A 17,362-nucleotide genomic window follows, 5' to 3' on the forward strand; every position below is an offset into this window, starting at 1 on the left:
GAGTATTCTGCGCTGAACTCTTGGCGTCATCTTTGGTGGATGGCCACTCCTTGGGAGAGAAACAACAGTGCCAAACTCTCTCCATTTGTAGACAACTTCTCTGACTGTCGACAGCTCTTTTGACCAAGCCATGATGCACATCAGACAATGCTTCTCATCAAGACAATTCTTACCAGGTGTGTGTTTATAGTGGGCAGGACAGCTATAAACCACACATCAGTGATTGGGCACACACCTGACTTAAATTGTTCTCGTAAAAATTGGTTTCAATTGCTCTTTAAGTCTTCTTAGGCAGAGGTTTCACTTACTTATTTTCCTTCTTCTGTCATTGTTTGCATGCTATCCACATTAAAATATGAAAACCTATAAATGTTTGGGTGGTTTAAGTTAAAGCAGACGCTGTTTTTACATCTGTGTGATTTTGACAAAAATCACATCACATTTTTGGATGATTTTATGCAGAAATGTGAGAAATTTCCAAAGGGTCCAGAAACCTTTTCATACCACTGTATACCAAGTTGTATAGGCAAAACACCATATACTGTACTCTTGTTTCGAAACACTCAAGTTCCTATGGACTGTATGTGGATAGTGGACGTACTTGATCCATTGGTGTGCTCATGATGTAGTTTGGCGTGACACAACGAGATTAAAGTATCCCTCTCCCCACGCTGCTGCTTCCTTCTCCTCTGTGGACCCCTCCCACACGCTGTTTGTACAAATTAAAAGAACTATTCCAACCTGGCTGAATAAAGCCAACTGCATCGTCCTCATCTTTGACTCTCACTTACCCCTGTGCAGCACAAATGTCAGCCTTATGTACATCTCTATTTGTTCTTCTATTTTTAATCCACTGATTTATTGGTAAGGGATGCGTCATGATGTGTAGTCTGCAAGCGTGTGTTTGAACATTCCAGACTTGACGTGTATACTTTGGTGTGCACAGGCAGTTTCCATGTGTATGTGTATGTGTCCTTGGGGTGGGTCACAGTACAAAGAACATATTGTTGAGTTTTTTTTGTCATAGCATAGCAGGGCTCCGGTAGGAGTGGAACTATCGACCATTTCGAACGTGTGTCAGCAACTTTAGTTAGTTCTCCACCTCTTAGGCTGTTGTCCACATCCAAAGGTGAACTGGAGGGGACCACAGTTCAAGTGAGGTTACATCTGCTCACCTGTAAGGCAGCTGAGCAGTTCAAGCGACACCAAATCTAGTTTTTCTAGGGAAACATGGGTTAGGGCATTGTAAAGAGAAAATAACGTATGGAATAAAATACCATGTGTTTAAAATCATCATAGGAAGATTTGTGATTTATAAACTGCAAATTCATACTACAGCAAAACCTTAGCCTATAAATACTCAGCTTTCCAAGTACCACCATTATAACCATAATGAAAATAAAATTGCCTCGTGGCCCAATTGTTCATGTGCAATGTGACCTGAACACATTGATTACTACTTAAATTACTTCATATATTTACACCTAAGCCTATTTTGGCCGAATTTGCATGCCTTTTTGATGTTGCCGTTATATTTTAAAGAAAAAAAAAATGTTACCAATGGCCAGGTTGGGTCCTTTTTTCCAGGACACCATAACCTTCATGTCAAAACTGTTGTTTTCTTCACTGACCAATTATAATAAACATTTTGGACCCAAAAACACACACACACAAAAAAAAATCCCAAAATTATTTGTCAAAACTTGTAATACGGATGTCCCACTGACAACCAAACATGCTCGACGAACCGTTTTGAAGCTTGATAATATTTATTCAACTTGTTAGGATAAACATTCAACAGAAAAAAATAAGACTGAATAGTTTTGTGTATGACAATTCAACACAAACAGCAGGTATGGTCATAGGCGTTTTTGGCCTTTACACATACTATGGTCAAAACAGGTTATATAATAGTACAGTAGACCAACAGGTAAAAAATGAAAATACATGTATACTTATATATAGATACATATTCAGTGGTATGACAAAGTATCTGAACCTTTTGGAATTTTTAACATTTCTGCATAGAATCACCATCAAATGTGATCTGATCTTTATTAGAATTATACAGATGAAAATACATTATCTGCTTTAACTAACACCACCCAAACATTTATAGGTTTTCATATTTAATGAGGATAGTATGCAAACGATGACAGAAGGGGGAAAAATAGGTAAGCGAACCCTCTGCCTAAGGAGACTTAAAGAGCAATTGAAACCAAGTTTGACCAAACATTTTAAGTCAGGTGTGTACTCAATCACTGATGAGTGGTTTAAAGCTACCCTGCCCACTAGAAAACACACACCAGGTAAGAAATGTCTTGATGAGAAGCATTGTCAGAAAAGAAAAATGGAACAGCTCACCAATATTAATGCCTCATCCCCACCGTGAAGTATGGTGAAGGGAGCATCATGATTTGGGGCTGTTTTGCTACCTCACGGCCTGGACAACTTGCAGTCATTAATGGAAGAATGACTTCAAAGGTTTATCAGGATGTTTTGCAGGACAACCTGAGTGAATGTTACTTCCGTCCTTCTTGACCTCACAATAGCCACGTTTACATGCTGACTTTTATTCATACCGATTCAAATCATTCCGAATGGAAATTTCACATCAGCTGTTTACATGTCACTTCATCTATTCCGATCCAGCGTTTACATGTGACTGCCTTTATTCCGAAAGGACGTTTGACAACTGCCGTCTGACATGCGCAGATTAATCAAAACAAAGCGTCACGTTGCAAAACATGGAGATCGATCGTCAGATCAGCTGCTGTTTTAACTTTTCGATTGGAAACAAAACTTCAGAATGATACGCCGTTCATTTAAAAAGTTGTGTGGGTGCGCTGTGCGTGTGCTTGGAAGCCATGTTGCAAGTGACGTTACATACGTCACCGAGTGACGTCACCACGTCAGTACGGAGCATGTGCAGAAAGAACGCAACCAGACACCATTCCACTTCCCTGTTTACATGATATAATTTTACTTCTAATCGGTTTGGGAAAAGGAATATTCCACTCCTGTGAATCGGAATGAAATTCCATTCGGTTTGGGCCTGTTCATTCCGAATGAAGTGTTTATATGGAACGGTTTGAACAAATATTCTGATTGTAATTGGAATATTTGGCTCCATGTAAACGTGGCAAATGACTCCTGGGATGTGTAGTTTTTCGTGGTGCTTTCGGTTTTGAAAAAGGACAAGAAATAATGGAAAAATGGATATAAACACATGGATTTTAATGCTTATTTATGAGTGCAATAAAACTATAAAACTCAAATGACATTATCGCATGTTTTACTTGGTTGATTAACTTCAAGTAAAAACGGGCGTGGACCTCAACATCCAAACTTTCAAATGAGACCATCCAGAGACACGTGGGTGACGTATTTACAGTGTGACGAGGCTTCAAAGATGATATGCGTAATTTTGTCGCAGCCGATATTCGGTGTGAAAGGGTTAATTATCAACTAAAAGTGAATTAAATATTCCTAAACCTCCTAAAATACTCCCACAAAATAACTTAAATGTTCCTTGAGGAAATGAAAATTTTATTTCTGATTTTTCTTATTTGGTCATTGTGTTTGTTCCAGTTGGAGCCTATTCCAGATGAGGTACTGCATCAGAGACCGAACGCCAACGCCATCCACTCGATGGAGAAAGTTCTCGAAGCACACAGTGAGCGCATCTTTAAAGCCATACTTGATTATTGTCATGTAACAGCTGCCATTCAGATTCTGACGAAGTCTCATTGTTGTGTTCAGGTAAATATTGGCGCTCGCTACAACGCTCTGCCTCCACGCTCGGCTGCTCTTTGAGTGAAGCCCGAAGACGAGACACTGATGAAGCCGAGACGGTCTCAGCGATGGCGTCGTTGTCCGTCGCTAACAAGCATGTTGGAAAAAAGTGGGTTTGTGCAAAATATGTTTTTTCGTAGATAGAACAAATGGTATTTGTCTGCCTTTTTTTTAACATTTGAAATGTTTTTGGATATAAAAGATCTGAACACTTAGAAATTGGAATAGTTCAATAAAAATGTGGAAATTATTGGTACCGTAATTTCCCGAATATAAGGCGCACCCATGTACGTATAATGCGCACCCCAAATTTACTTGTAAAATCTAGGGGAAATTATTGTACCCGCTTATAACGCGCACCCTAATTTTAGCACCAATAAATAGAAGAATACAAGAAAACAGAGCTCGTGTACAGATACAGAAATGTCATTTTACTGACTGGTGGAACACAGCACCAGCATAGCATATTGGTAGTTCAAAATATTACCGTAAACTGACAATTTTTACGGTAATAATATGATTTGACAACTTCTCCGACTTACCAGAATCTAGGAGAAAACAAAACAAATGTGACTTTTCTTTTAAAGGCTGCTGTATAACTTGCTCGTTTCATCATGATGAATCAATGTTTCTTCCATGGATTGATACGGTAAAATGAAAGTGAGAACGTAAGTCGGAAATCCGAGAGAGCTCATCGTCTTTGACATGACAGTAACAATAGGAACTATTGTTATTTGGGTTTGAGTTTCCCGAGGGACAGATATAGTTGACGGACACACACAGGAAGTCTGTGTTGTTACGTTTGTTATGGTCCGAGTTGCGTAGCTGCAATAAACGTTGACTCAAATGAGTTCAAGAAACTAAATTCTGTGCTTTATGAAGAGTAAAAAAAGCAGAATTTAACACAGACGAAATAATTCGGCCAATCAGAGTGAAGTATTACCGAAACAAAATGGTGACGTCACGTACTGTAATGGTCGGCAACGGATCGCCGCATACGTTTCTTCAACACAACGTGGCCGTGTCAATTAAAAAAAAAAAACGGTATATATATAAATACACACACATATTTCTGTCTCCATTCATGTACCCGTTTATAATGTGCACCATGATTTTACAAGTTGATTTGGGGGGGGGAAAGTGCGCACTATATTCGGGAAATTACGGTAATTTGAGCATTTGATATGACAGACTTTTTTAAAGCATTCAGGGTAGGAATTTATTGAACAGGGAGGGGAAAGTCTAAAAATTTGCATCATTTAGGTGAAAGCAGAGGTGGGTAGAGTAGCCAAAAATTTTACTCAAGTAAGAGTAGCGTTACTTCAAAATAATATCACTCAAGTAAAAGTAAAATTAGTCGTCCAAAAAATGTACTCTAGTACAAGTAAAAAAGTATTTGGTGGGAAAAAAATAAGTAGTAGTCTAGTAAAGAGTAGCATTGTGAGTAACTGCTTATATTTTTGCTGGATTTTTTTTTTTTTTTTTAAACAATGGTATTTTTTTCTGAGCACAAAATTATCTATATGAACTGTTGTTATAATGATACTACAATAACCCATTACATAACCACATTAAGCCAATTAAAAATACAAACAAACAAAAAAAGTTTGAATTCAGACATGAGAAAAACAATTACATAAATGAAACATTATTCGTCCAAAGAGCGTGGGTGCCCTGTGGTGGAGAAAATAAATAGTTCATATTTTGAATAGTTCCTTTATAATTACTATTTTGAAATTAAAAGAATCATATCTCATGTTTTCCGTGGTCAACTGGTGCTAAATAAAAACTGGAAGAGAGGTTAAAATTTCGAGGCATGTTGAAGGCAGCGCTCTATATAAAATACTTAATTTTTTACGGTGCGTTAAAGACACCGCATGATTGAACAGGCTGGCGTGAAGATAGAACGGCAAGTTTGCGTCTGATTGGAATAATGGAGTCTTGTGATTATTGTTGCAACGTCTCATTGGTGAAATCGGTAGAGCTACATGCTACTACTACAGCTGCGACTGATACTTGGCATGGCTGGCAAAAAAATAATACATCTAATATGTAAAATAAAGAAGAAAAATGTAACGACTCTGGTGTAGCCCAAAGTAGCGGAGTCAGAGTAGTGTTTTTTCTTCACAAATCTACTCAAGTAAAAGTACTGTATTTTTCGGACTATAAGTCACACCTGAGTATAAGTCGCACCAGCCATAAAATGCCCACCAAAGAGGAAAAAACATAAATTGCACCGAAGTATAAGTCGCATTTTTATGGGAAATTTACTTGTTAAATTCCAACACACAGAACAGATATGTCATCCTGAAAGGCAATTTAGAATAAAGATACAATAGAGAACAACATGCTGAATAAATGCACAGTATGATAACGTTACATGATGCATGAACAACGAAATACGAACATGGCCGGTATGTTAACGTAACATAGCTATTAAGAGTTAACTATTGCATAAAGAACATGCTAACAAGTTTACCAAACCATCAGTGTCACTCCAAAACACCAAAATAACATGTGAAATGATATAATAATGTGTTAATAATTCACACATAAGTTGCTCCAGAGTATAAGTCGCACCTCCAGTCAAAATATGAAAAAAAAACTGCGACTTATAGTCTGAAAAATACGATAAAAAGTATAGCTTAGTAAAACTACTCTTAAAAGTACATTTTTCTAAAAAATTACTCAAGTAAATGTAACGGAGTACATGTAACGGGTTACTACTTACCTGGGTGAAAGCCACCTTTGACAACTGATTTTTGCGAATTTTGTGCTGCCAAAAAACATCAGAATTGAAAGCACAACAGAAAATATAGAAGTCACAAATTCTCGTTAAAATTTTCAACTGGCGTGCTGACTCTTGCTATGTTTGAATCGGTCCAAAAATATGGAAATTCGAGTTATGTCCCCCACAAAAATTTGAATGTCGTGCTTTTATTTTAAAATCAAGAGCTGAGATGAGGCTACATTTCTGGGTTTTTTTTTCCAGGGCTGAAGTAGAACCGATGGAAGAGGACGCGCCAATGTAAGGAGGACAAATTGCCTTTTGTTTCACTTTTGTGTGTTGCCCTCACATCATGACGCTTCTCAATACCACTCCTCCCCCACTTCCTGTCTGTTCATGGACACGCAGAGAGGGATCGTAAAAAGCATGATGACGTTAATCTACCTTGCAACGTCCCAGGTGACGTAAAGCTCAACTTGTGGAAGACGCCATCGTTGCGCAACCTTTAGTGCCAGTACTTTTCCAACACTCATCTCGTGATCTCATGTACATTTTTGAATGGACATTCGGACAGACACCATACTGCTTTTTAGAGTCCTTTTATTTTTTTTCTTGTTAACTTTTTCATGGCATCACACGGAGGATGCTAAGAATGTGACTGCACTAAGGATGGAACATTCCTGCTTTTTTTTTTTTGTGTTGAATTATCGGAAAGAATGAAACAAAGAGATCAATTTGATGACATTTTTCCAATGTGGTCTGCAGGTGTTCTCTTTCCAAACTGATTGACAGTGGAAGAAAACAAAATCTGCTTTTGTGCCTTTTTTTGTTAGTGTAAAAAAAATAAAAGATATTTTTTGGGATACTTAACTCATGGGATGCCATTTGATGGCGATAAATGACCCATCCGTTTTGACTGGTAGGACTCCTCTTCTAGTTAAGATGGATGGTGTCAATGGTGGCCCATGATTTTAAGAGCCATGCCTTGAACCAGGCTCAATAAAAGGGCACCTTTTCAACCCAATTCTACAAAACTTGGCCAGACATCCAATGAGTGCTTGTTAGTAGCCTTGCTGATGTCAAATTTCCGCCAGCAAAACTTCTAGCTCTGCTTTTACTTGTTTTTCCTCCTCTCATCAATTTGAGAAACGCCCACTGGAGTTGCCAGGAGGTCATTGAAAGTAGTGAACACTGTAAAAAAAAAAAAAGTCCCTGTGTTCCACATTATTACAAATTAAGGAAAATACGGTGGTATGAAAAAGTATGTGATCCTTTTGGAATTTCTCACATTTCTGCATAAAATCAACATCACATGTGATCTGACCTTTGTCAAAATGACACAGATGAAAAAACAGTGTCTGCTTTAATTAAAACCACTCAAACATTTATAGGTTTTCATATTTTAATGATGATAGTATGCAAATAATGACAGAAGGGGTAAAAATAAGTAAGTGAACCATCACATTTAATATTTTGTGGCCTCCACTTTGGCAGCAATAACTTTAACCAGACACTTCCTGTAGTTCATCTATCAAGACTAAAATCTTGGCCCATTCTTCTCTATAAAGCTGCTGTACTTCAGTCAGATTCCTGGGATGTCTGGAATGAATCTCTGTCTTTAGGTCATGCCACAGCATCTCAATTGGGTTTAAGTCTGGACTTCGACTTGGCCACTCCAGAATGTGTATTTTGTACTTCTGAAACCATTCTGAACTTGATTTACTTCTGTTTTGGCTCATTGTCTTGTTGCAGCATCCATCCTCTTTTAGCTTCAATTGACAGACGGCCTCAGGTTTTCCTGCAAAACAGTCTGATAAACTTTTGAATTCAGTCTTCCATTAATGATTGAAGTTGTCCGGGCTTCTGTGTGGTGTCCAACTGCCTTTTTGCGAACATTAAACGAGCAACCATGTTTTTTTTTAGACAGCAGTGGCTTCTTCTGTGGAGTCCTCCAACGAACACCATTATTGGCCATAGTTTTACATATTGTTGATGTGTGCATAGAAATATTGGACTGTGCCAGTGATTTCTGTAAGTCTTTAGCAGACACTCTATGGTTCTTTTTACATCTAAGTATTCTGCACTGAACTCTTGCCGTCTTCTTTGGTGGACGGCCACTCCTTGGGAGAGAAGCAAAAGTGCTGAACTCTCTCCATTTGTAGACGGCTCTTTTGACCAAGCCATGATGCACATCAGACAATGCTTCTCATCAAGAAATTTCTTATCAGGTGTGTGTTTTATAGTGGGAAGGGCAGCTTTAAACCACTCATCAGTGATTGGGCGCAGACCTGACTTAAAATGTTTGGGAAAAAATTGGTTTCAATTGGTCTTTAAGTCTCCTTAGGCACAGAGTTCACTTACTTATTTTTCCTCCTTCTATCATCGTTTGCATGCTATCCTCACTAAAATATGAACACGTATAAATGTTTGGGTGGTTTTAGTTAAAGAAGACACTCTATTTTCATCTATGTGATTATGACAAAGATCAGATCACATTTGATGGTGATTTTATGCTAAAATGTGAGAAATTCCAAAATGTTCAGATACTTTGTCAGACCACTGTATATAGTTGGAATGGGTGGGGGGGGGTTATCCCTTGACCTCAACCCTACTGAAAACGTGTATAAAGCAGTATTTTATTTTAAATGACTGACTTAATATAATGCAAAAAAAATACTTCTATTAATTATATAAAATACGTACAGTCATATTAATTAATCATATTATATATAATCGTATTAATCATCTTTCAATTTTTTTGTGAGGGGGGTGGCTTAAAAAGATAAATGGTGATTTCAATTCCTTATTTTTAAAACGAGACTTTTTTTTTCAAGGGAACAGTGAATGCACCAACATAAATAAATTATGATTCATAACGTGTCAGAATTTTTTTTTTTTTTCGAAGTAAAGTCAGATGTTTGTGAATGTAAAATGACGATAATGCAATTTTATTTTTTTACTGAAAGTAAACTGTACTTTATATATATATATATATTGACAAAAAATTAGTTGGTTGTGGTCTTTCGTCATATCCATATTATTATAGAAGATAATACAATATTTGATTATCCCCAAAATGCATTCCCAGTAAATTGTATGGACACTTTAGGAAAATGAGCAAAAAATCACATTTAAGCACTTCTTAGCAGGAAAGTTAATATATTTGAAAAGCTCACTATAAAAAGTGAATCTCATAAAGATTAATTAAAAATAATTTTTAAAATATCAATTTCCACCTCCTATTTGTATTAAAAACATTTTATAATTCCTTCAGATTGTGATTGTGCTTAGTCCTCACCCTAAAAATAGAATTTTGAACTTTCACCTAGCGTGAAGTGAATGTATGACTTCAAAATTAAACGATTGAAAGAAATAAACTAGACTTCAATTATTTTTTCAAAATCAAATGATGTGGAACACAGTGCACTTCCAACACTTACTAAGACGAATATTTCAACAAAACGGCGTCCCAGTAAATGTTTGAACATGTGAGGTTGGAACGTGTCGTTATGACAACCACGATATACCACCTGGGAGGTTCCAGAGGGGCAGCTGCTTTAACATCTGCGCCCCAAATGTCTGCTTTTGGTGAATGTGGCAGGTGTGTGTTCATTCAATGCACTCAACACATGTTGTTGGGGTTTTTTTTCAATTATTTTTTTCTTTTTGTCCTCAATTGCCATTTTTTCTTATGTAGTGAAACAAACTTATATGGTTGTGCCTTGAGATATGAATTGAGTCTGTTGGGTGACCATGGCTGTAAATCAAAGCAAATTAAATCAATGGAAATTCCCTAAACCAGTTAGTTGCAGGATCAAAAAGAAATCAACTAGGACTGCAACTAACGATTATTTTTATGATCAATTAATTGGATGAATGTCACTTTTTTCAATTACCTTTACAATTTAACTTGAAGTTGTTTTAGGCATATTGTAACTATGATGAAGACAAAATGGATGACTATTTCCTTTAAAGATAATATTTCATTACAGCGTCCTGACTTAACTGTAGTCTACAACTGTACTGTTTTAAGTTTATAAAACATGTTAAAGTTTTTAATTTAAGTTCTGAGTACAAAACCAAAAAAAAAATTCTCAGTACACAAATCAGGAAAAAAAAAGACCTGTTCATTCAATTAAAAAAAAAAGTTCTGCAAAGCACTGATAATAAATTGTGCCAACTCATTTATTTTCTTTTAATAAACTAAACAACTTCAAATAAGGAGGAGGCAGACTGGCATGAATCAGTTTTCTTTATGAAACAGTTGTTCTTAAATACAATCCAAATCGAATTTCAAAGCACGCTCTATTACACAGTTTGAAAGGGAGTTTTTGAAAGGAGACTAAGCTGTTACACGATTGGGTTTATAAAAACGAAATGAGACAACTTGACAATCTAACAATAACTCAAGTGCTAATATGTTTCTCCAAAACACAATACAAATGGACACTAAGACAATGATTAGCATGATCGCTAAGTTGCTTAGCGCTCCGTGCTAAGTAGCAACATCTCATCAACAAAGAATACAAACAATATAAACAAACAATACAATTGGATTCATTTACTTACCTCTGACGGAGGTACACCGGATCTAACACAAGATACAATCTAACTCGCAACCAGTGTTGTTAATAACGACGTTAGAATATAACGGCGTTACTAACGACGTTATTTTTTTTTCAGTAGTGAGTAATCTGATTAATTACTTTTCTCATCTTGGCAACGCCGTTACCGTTACTGAGGCAGGAAAGGCGTGCGTTACTATGCGTTGCTATGTTGGTTGAATGACGCGAAAAAAGTCTGAGAGAGACGGACTAACGGAGACGAGAGAGCAGGTGTGGTGAGGAGGCAAGGGAGTTGTGACGGCGTTGCAAACGCGATGCTACTATGCTAGGTGGCTCCAATAATACCTGACTGTAGCCGATAGCCTACAAACTACGCCCACATGATGCTACGGTAGATATCACATAATATAGAACTAGATGCAAATGACAGACACGGCAGCATTAGCAACGTGTATAAAGAACTATATGCGTTAATAAACAGCCGCCATCTTAAAACAGTAGACCTCTCAGGAAGGCTCTGGTGTAGAGAAACTTCCTAGCGAACCTAAGTGTTTTTATCTAAAATGCTCCTAAATCGGCAAAATCTTGACTTAAATCTATCTTTAAATGATGACAGTTTTAAAACTTACACATATAGAAACTAGACAGAAGGCAACTAATGCAATAACGGGAGCCATTTTAACAACTTTAACGGTTGATTCACAACATTAAATGACTTCCACACATAGCAAAGGTTACTATCTAGTTATCGCAATATCCGCAATGCCCCTGTGTCTAGTTAAGTTAAGGGTAAAGAATTGGGCTAGGGCCAATTGTCCCAAAAACCCTTTTAACTTCCCATTGTGTGACCTGTTTTTTGAGGAAAAAAAAAACATGAAAATGATCACCAGTTACTTTACCAAGTAACTGATTACTCTTACATTCAGGTAACTGAGTTACTAACGCAATTACTTTTTTGGAGAAGTAATTTGTAACTGTAATTAATTACTTCTTTAAAGTAAGATTAACAGCACTGCTCGCAACACTTCGTAATAATATTGATTCAGCAACCCAACAGCAGCAGCAGTTGCAGTAGTGAACTCTCTCTCTTGCACTAATCACTGGTGTGCGCAGCCTCACATTAGACACAAACAAGACCAAAATGGACCATAGCTCCCGTCAAAAATCAATTATCAAATTCGTTGGCAGCTACTGTAATTTATTAATCGATTTAATGGATTAGTTTTTGCAGCCTCAAAGTTAGCACTAAGCTCACATATTTTATCTTGTCATTTTAATTGTCTTAGGCTACGTTAAGAGCACAGGTCCTGATGCACAAATCCAATTTTTTTGCCATATTCAATGTTTTGTGTGACTCAGGTTTTAATCAAATAAATAGCCTGAAAAATGTAACGAATGCATAGAAACAAACAATAAGAATAAGTAAAGTGAGTAAAGTGACACGCATGCGCAGATGTAGAAAAATATGTCACAAGGCAGCAGCAGAAGCATGCTAAACAAAACAGCAAAGCCTATTTGACATTAAGGCCTCTGATTTCACTGTCCAGAGATTTATCAAACTTGAATGGAACTGAAAAAACTGTAGTTGGATTGCAGCTTGCTCGTAGCAATACTACGACTAATCTCGTACTCCTTTTTTAAAATGTATTAATTTGGCCCTAATACTCTGTCGTATCAAAGTGCATCATTAGTTGTTTTTTTTCCTGTGCTTCATTAGTGATACGTGACAATTATTTATCTACTAGTGCTGTCAAAATTATCGTGTTAACGGGCGGTAATTAATTTTTTAAATTAATCACGTTGAAATATTTGACGCAATTAACGCACATGCCCTGCTCAAACAGATTAAAATGACAGCACAGTGTCATGTCCACTTGTTACTTGTGTTTTTGGTGTTTTTTCACCCTCTGCTGGCGCTTGGGTGCGACTGATTTTATGGGTTTCAGCACATTAGCATTGTGTAATTATTGACATCAACAATGGCGAGCTACTAGTTTATTTTTTGATTGAAAATTTTACAAATTTTATTAAAACGAAAACATTAAGAGGGGTTTTAATATAAAATTTTTATAACTTGTACTAACATTTATCTTTTAAGAACTACAAGTCTTTCTATCCATGGATCACTTTAACAGAATGTTAATGTTAATGCCATCTTGTTGATTAATTGTTATAATAAACAAATACAGTACTTATGTACAGTATGTTGAATGTACAGGATATATCCGTCCTGTGTCTTATCTTTCCATTTCATCAATACTTTACAGAAAAATATGGCATATTTTATAGATGGATTGAATTGCGATTAATTACGATTAATTAATTTTTAAGCTGTGATTAACTCGATTAAAAAGTTTAATCGTTTGACAGCCCTAACTCTGCTGTGAGCACCTGTCCCCAGCTGTTATGCGTTCAGGCTTCATGTACACCCAGTGAACGTGTGTTCTCTACTGCAGGAGACACTATCTGTCTAGAACGCTCAGGCTTACTGCCTGAGAAGGCAAATATGATTAGTTTCCTTAACAAAAATTGTTTATGATTTTATACTGTACCCGTTGCTAATCTGGACTGGATTTTACAAGTTGTGTTTTTGTTTGTTTGTTTGATATTCTGCTTTAGGGTAGCCCATTAGTGGGAGCGCAATAACATGTAAAAATGCCTGCAGCATAAGACACTCTAAAACATAGGCAAAAGAATATGTGTAAATGTTTTCTCTGAAAGCTTTTGAAAAATAAACATCTTTGTGAGAGTGCATTCATGTGGAAAGAAACATCATCATATTCAAGTTCAAAGACTGATATTTCCATACAAGCTAAAAATGGCTCTGAGAGAAATTCATAGCAAAGTTCATTGAAAGTTCATATAATTAAAAAAAAAATAATGGAGAAGTTAAGAAATTAATATTAATTACGGAATTTTTTTTACCCTGCCTACTAAAAGAATCGGAATCGAGAATCGTTTGGAACCGGAATCGAGCCGTGGAATCGGAACCGTTCAAATTCAAACGATGCCCAACCCTGCTCATATCTCAAGGCACAAGTGTGGTTCAGTACATAATTTAAACAAATATTTCAGTGGTTACTAAGTCTTACATTTCAGTCATCATGAAGTATGTGAATTGGTTTTTCCAATGTCAACACTTGACTCATATGAAAGTCAATTTTATTATAAAAGTGGCCTCCATTCAGTAGATTGCTCCGTGTTTAAACTCTGGGCAGCTCCATTCTTCATTTAAGTGTCACATTGTTTTAAAAAAAAAAAAAAAAAAAAATTGCTTATATTATTGGCCGCCACGGATGACAATAGATGTCCAAACTATTTTGACTGGGAGGGAAAAATAGATTGGACCTCTATCGCTGCCAATGGCACTGGAACATGATCAGCCACTGCCAGTTTTAGATATTTGGCATCCATAGCTGTCAATTACAGTGAATGCCATTTTCCTGCCACATGTCTTTTAGGACCGTGTCATCCTCCCATTATTGCAGTGACATTTTTTGTATTTTTTATCATTTTGTATATTTTGTTCATATTGCCTTGTGTTACATTTTTTCCAAGCTGACAAGACTGATGAGGGTCTGGAATTGAACTGAGGGGTTTTTGTGTGGGGAAATGTTTCTACTTTGTATACAATTGTGTATTGTCTGTTCATAGTAGAGTTCTATATATATGAAAAAGAAATGATTATATTCTATAACGACTATGTATACTGTACGTTTCACGTAGTAGGCCCTGGATGGGGTTGTTATTGAAGGCGCCGATTGCTTTCCTCGCTTCCGGTTTGCTGTCGAATTGCGCTTATCATGGCTGCCGTTTGCTCAACGATGTCACCTTTTTGGACTCGTTCATTCCGCTTCACGTAGTCGCGCACATATTTGTATTTTTCCAAACTCTCCTTGTCTTTTCCTGTCTGTAGATTTTGATTGTAGAAGAACATGCGTTTTCTATGGCACCTGTTACATTTTAGTAATTGAGGTAACCTGAGACCAATATTAAACTTGGATTTTACAATTCACAAACTGGACTCTGTGTGCACGTGTGTGTGGTGTGTGTGTGTGTAGTGATCAGAAAAGAAAGGATTACCAGAACATTGCAGTTTAATAAAATGGAAAAATCATACAACCAGTGTTGTTTTCGCAATCGATGACAATAACGAAAATATTTCGTCCACAAACACAATTTTCATGAAGAAGACAAGATGATAACGCGCTAACAACGTGTTTTGGGAGACTAAAACGTAACAAGACGAATGCCAGTTTTCGTCTGACGAGACGAGAACGAGACGAAAATGCGCAATAGTTTCTGTCACATGTTCACTCCAGGCGCTCCAGCTTGCACACACGGTAAGAGTTGTTTTCTTTTCTTGGCCAAAGAGATTATACAATGTTGTTTTAACCTTTAAAGGACTGTGCTGAATGATCATCACACACTAAATGTAACTCATAGCATCTTTTCGCGTTCGCATTAGGCTAATGTCAACGGCGAGCTTCCTCTTAAACTCTTGGACAACTTTTTTTTTTTTACATACAGTTCGTGGCATCCAGGTGAGTACAATTCATTAAAAATGATGTACTTTTTTCCTGCTGACTGTGTATCATCACCAAGTTGGCCTTGTCCTTGTAGACGCTTCAATATGTACTCGTCTGTCAATGTCTGTCATTCAAAATTTGTTGGATATATTTATTTATTTTGGAAGAAATATATTTTTTTAATTTTATAGACGAATACACGAAAACGGAATTAGTTTTGAGTTTTTGTCGACAAAAACTAAACGAAGAAAAACACATTTTGAGATGACTAAAATATGACTAAGACTAATAGGTATTATCGTCTAAAAGACTAAGACAAAAATTAAAAAGGCTGCCAAAAACAACACTGCATACAACATGTGTAAAAGCAGTATAGTGCTTCAGTAACCATCAATTTTAGGATGCAAAATGAAGGTAGTAAAAATGTAATATTGTGATTTTTTTTTTCTACTGTAGGCTTAATCAGTAGGGGGGGGGGGGGGGATATATATATACAGTATATATACACACTCACCGGCCACTTTATTAGGTACACCATGCTAGTAATGGGTTGGACCCCCTTTTGCCTTCAGAACTCTCAATTCTTCGTGGCATAAATTCAGCAAGGTGCTGGAAGCATTCCTTAGAGAGTTTTGTCCATATTGACATGATGGCATCACACAGTTGGTGCAGATTTGTCGGCTGCACATCCATGATGCGAATCTCCCGTTCCACCACATCCCAAAGATGCTCTATTGGATTGAGATCTGGTGACTGTGGAGGCCATTTGAGTACAGTGAACTCATTGTCATGTTCAAGAAACCAGTCTGAGATGATTCCAGCTTTATGACATGGCGCATTATCCTGCTGAAAGTAGCCATCAGAAGTTGGGTACTGTCATGTTCAAGAAACCAGTCTGAGATGATTCCAGCTTTATGACATGGCGCATTATCCTGCTGAAAGTAGCCATCAGAAGTTGGGTACATTGTGGTCATAAAGGGATGGACATGGTCAGCAACAATACTCATGTAGGCTGTGGCGTTCCAACGATGCTCAGTTGGTACCAAGGGGCCCAAAGAGTGCCAAGAAAATATTCCCCACACCATTACACCACCACCACCAGCCTGAATTGTTGATACAAGGCAGGATGGATCCATGCTTTCATGTTGTTGACGCCAAATTCTGACCCAACCATCCGAATGTCGCAGCAGGAATCGAGACTCATCAGACCAGGCAACGTTTTTCCAATCTTCTATTGTCCAATTTCGATGAGCTTGTGCAAATTGTAGCCTCAGTTTCCTGTTCTTAGCTGAAAGGAGTGGCACCCGGCATGGTCTTCTGCTGCTGTAGCCCATCTGCCTCAAAGTTCGACGTACTGTGCGGTCGGAGATGCTCTTCTGCCTACCTTGGTTGTAACGGGTGGTTATTTGAGTCACTGTTGCCTTTCTATCAGCTCAAACCAGTATGGCCATTCTCCTCTGACCTCTGGCATCAACAAGGCATTTCCGCCCACAGAACTGCCGCTCACTGGATATTTTTTCTTTTTCGGACCATTCTCTGTAAACCCTAGAGATGGTTGTGCGTGAAAATCCCAGTAGATCAGCAGTTTCTGAAATACTCAGACCAGCCCTTCTGGCACCAACAACCATGCCACGTTCAAAGTCACTCAAATCACCTTTCTTCCCCATACTGATGCTTGGTTTGAACTGCAGGAGATTGTCTTAAACCATGTCTACATGCCTAAATGCACTGAGTTGCCGCCATGT

The 17,362-nt window shown here is 37.3% G+C and overlaps 1 protein-coding gene across 5 annotated transcripts in view; it reads left to right on the forward strand.

Moving 5' to 3' along the window:
- The window catches only part of hdac4 (histone deacetylase 4), a 177,809-nt gene extending 162,211 nt beyond the window's left edge, over window positions 1-15,598 (forward strand). For all 5 annotated transcript variants that reach the window (XM_057851935.1, XM_057851931.1, XM_057851932.1 and 2 more), the window contains 3 exons: window positions 3,592-3,676; window positions 3,763-3,904; window positions 6,788-15,598. In XM_057851935.1, the coding sequence (XP_057707918.1) occupies window positions 3,592-3,676; window positions 3,763-3,904; window positions 6,788-6,827 (267 nt within the window). In that variant the 3' untranslated portion in view covers window positions 6,828-15,598. The remainder of the gene's footprint in view (window positions 1-3,591; window positions 3,677-3,762; window positions 3,905-6,787) is intronic.
- The last annotated feature ends 1,764 nt before the right edge of the window (window positions 15,599-17,362 follow it).

This window comes from Corythoichthys intestinalis, chromosome 12 (genome assembly GCF_030265065.1).
Source record: "Corythoichthys intestinalis isolate RoL2023-P3 chromosome 12, ASM3026506v1, whole genome shotgun sequence".
Classification (NCBI taxonomy): Eukaryota; Metazoa; Chordata; class Actinopteri; order Syngnathiformes; family Syngnathidae; genus Corythoichthys; species Corythoichthys intestinalis.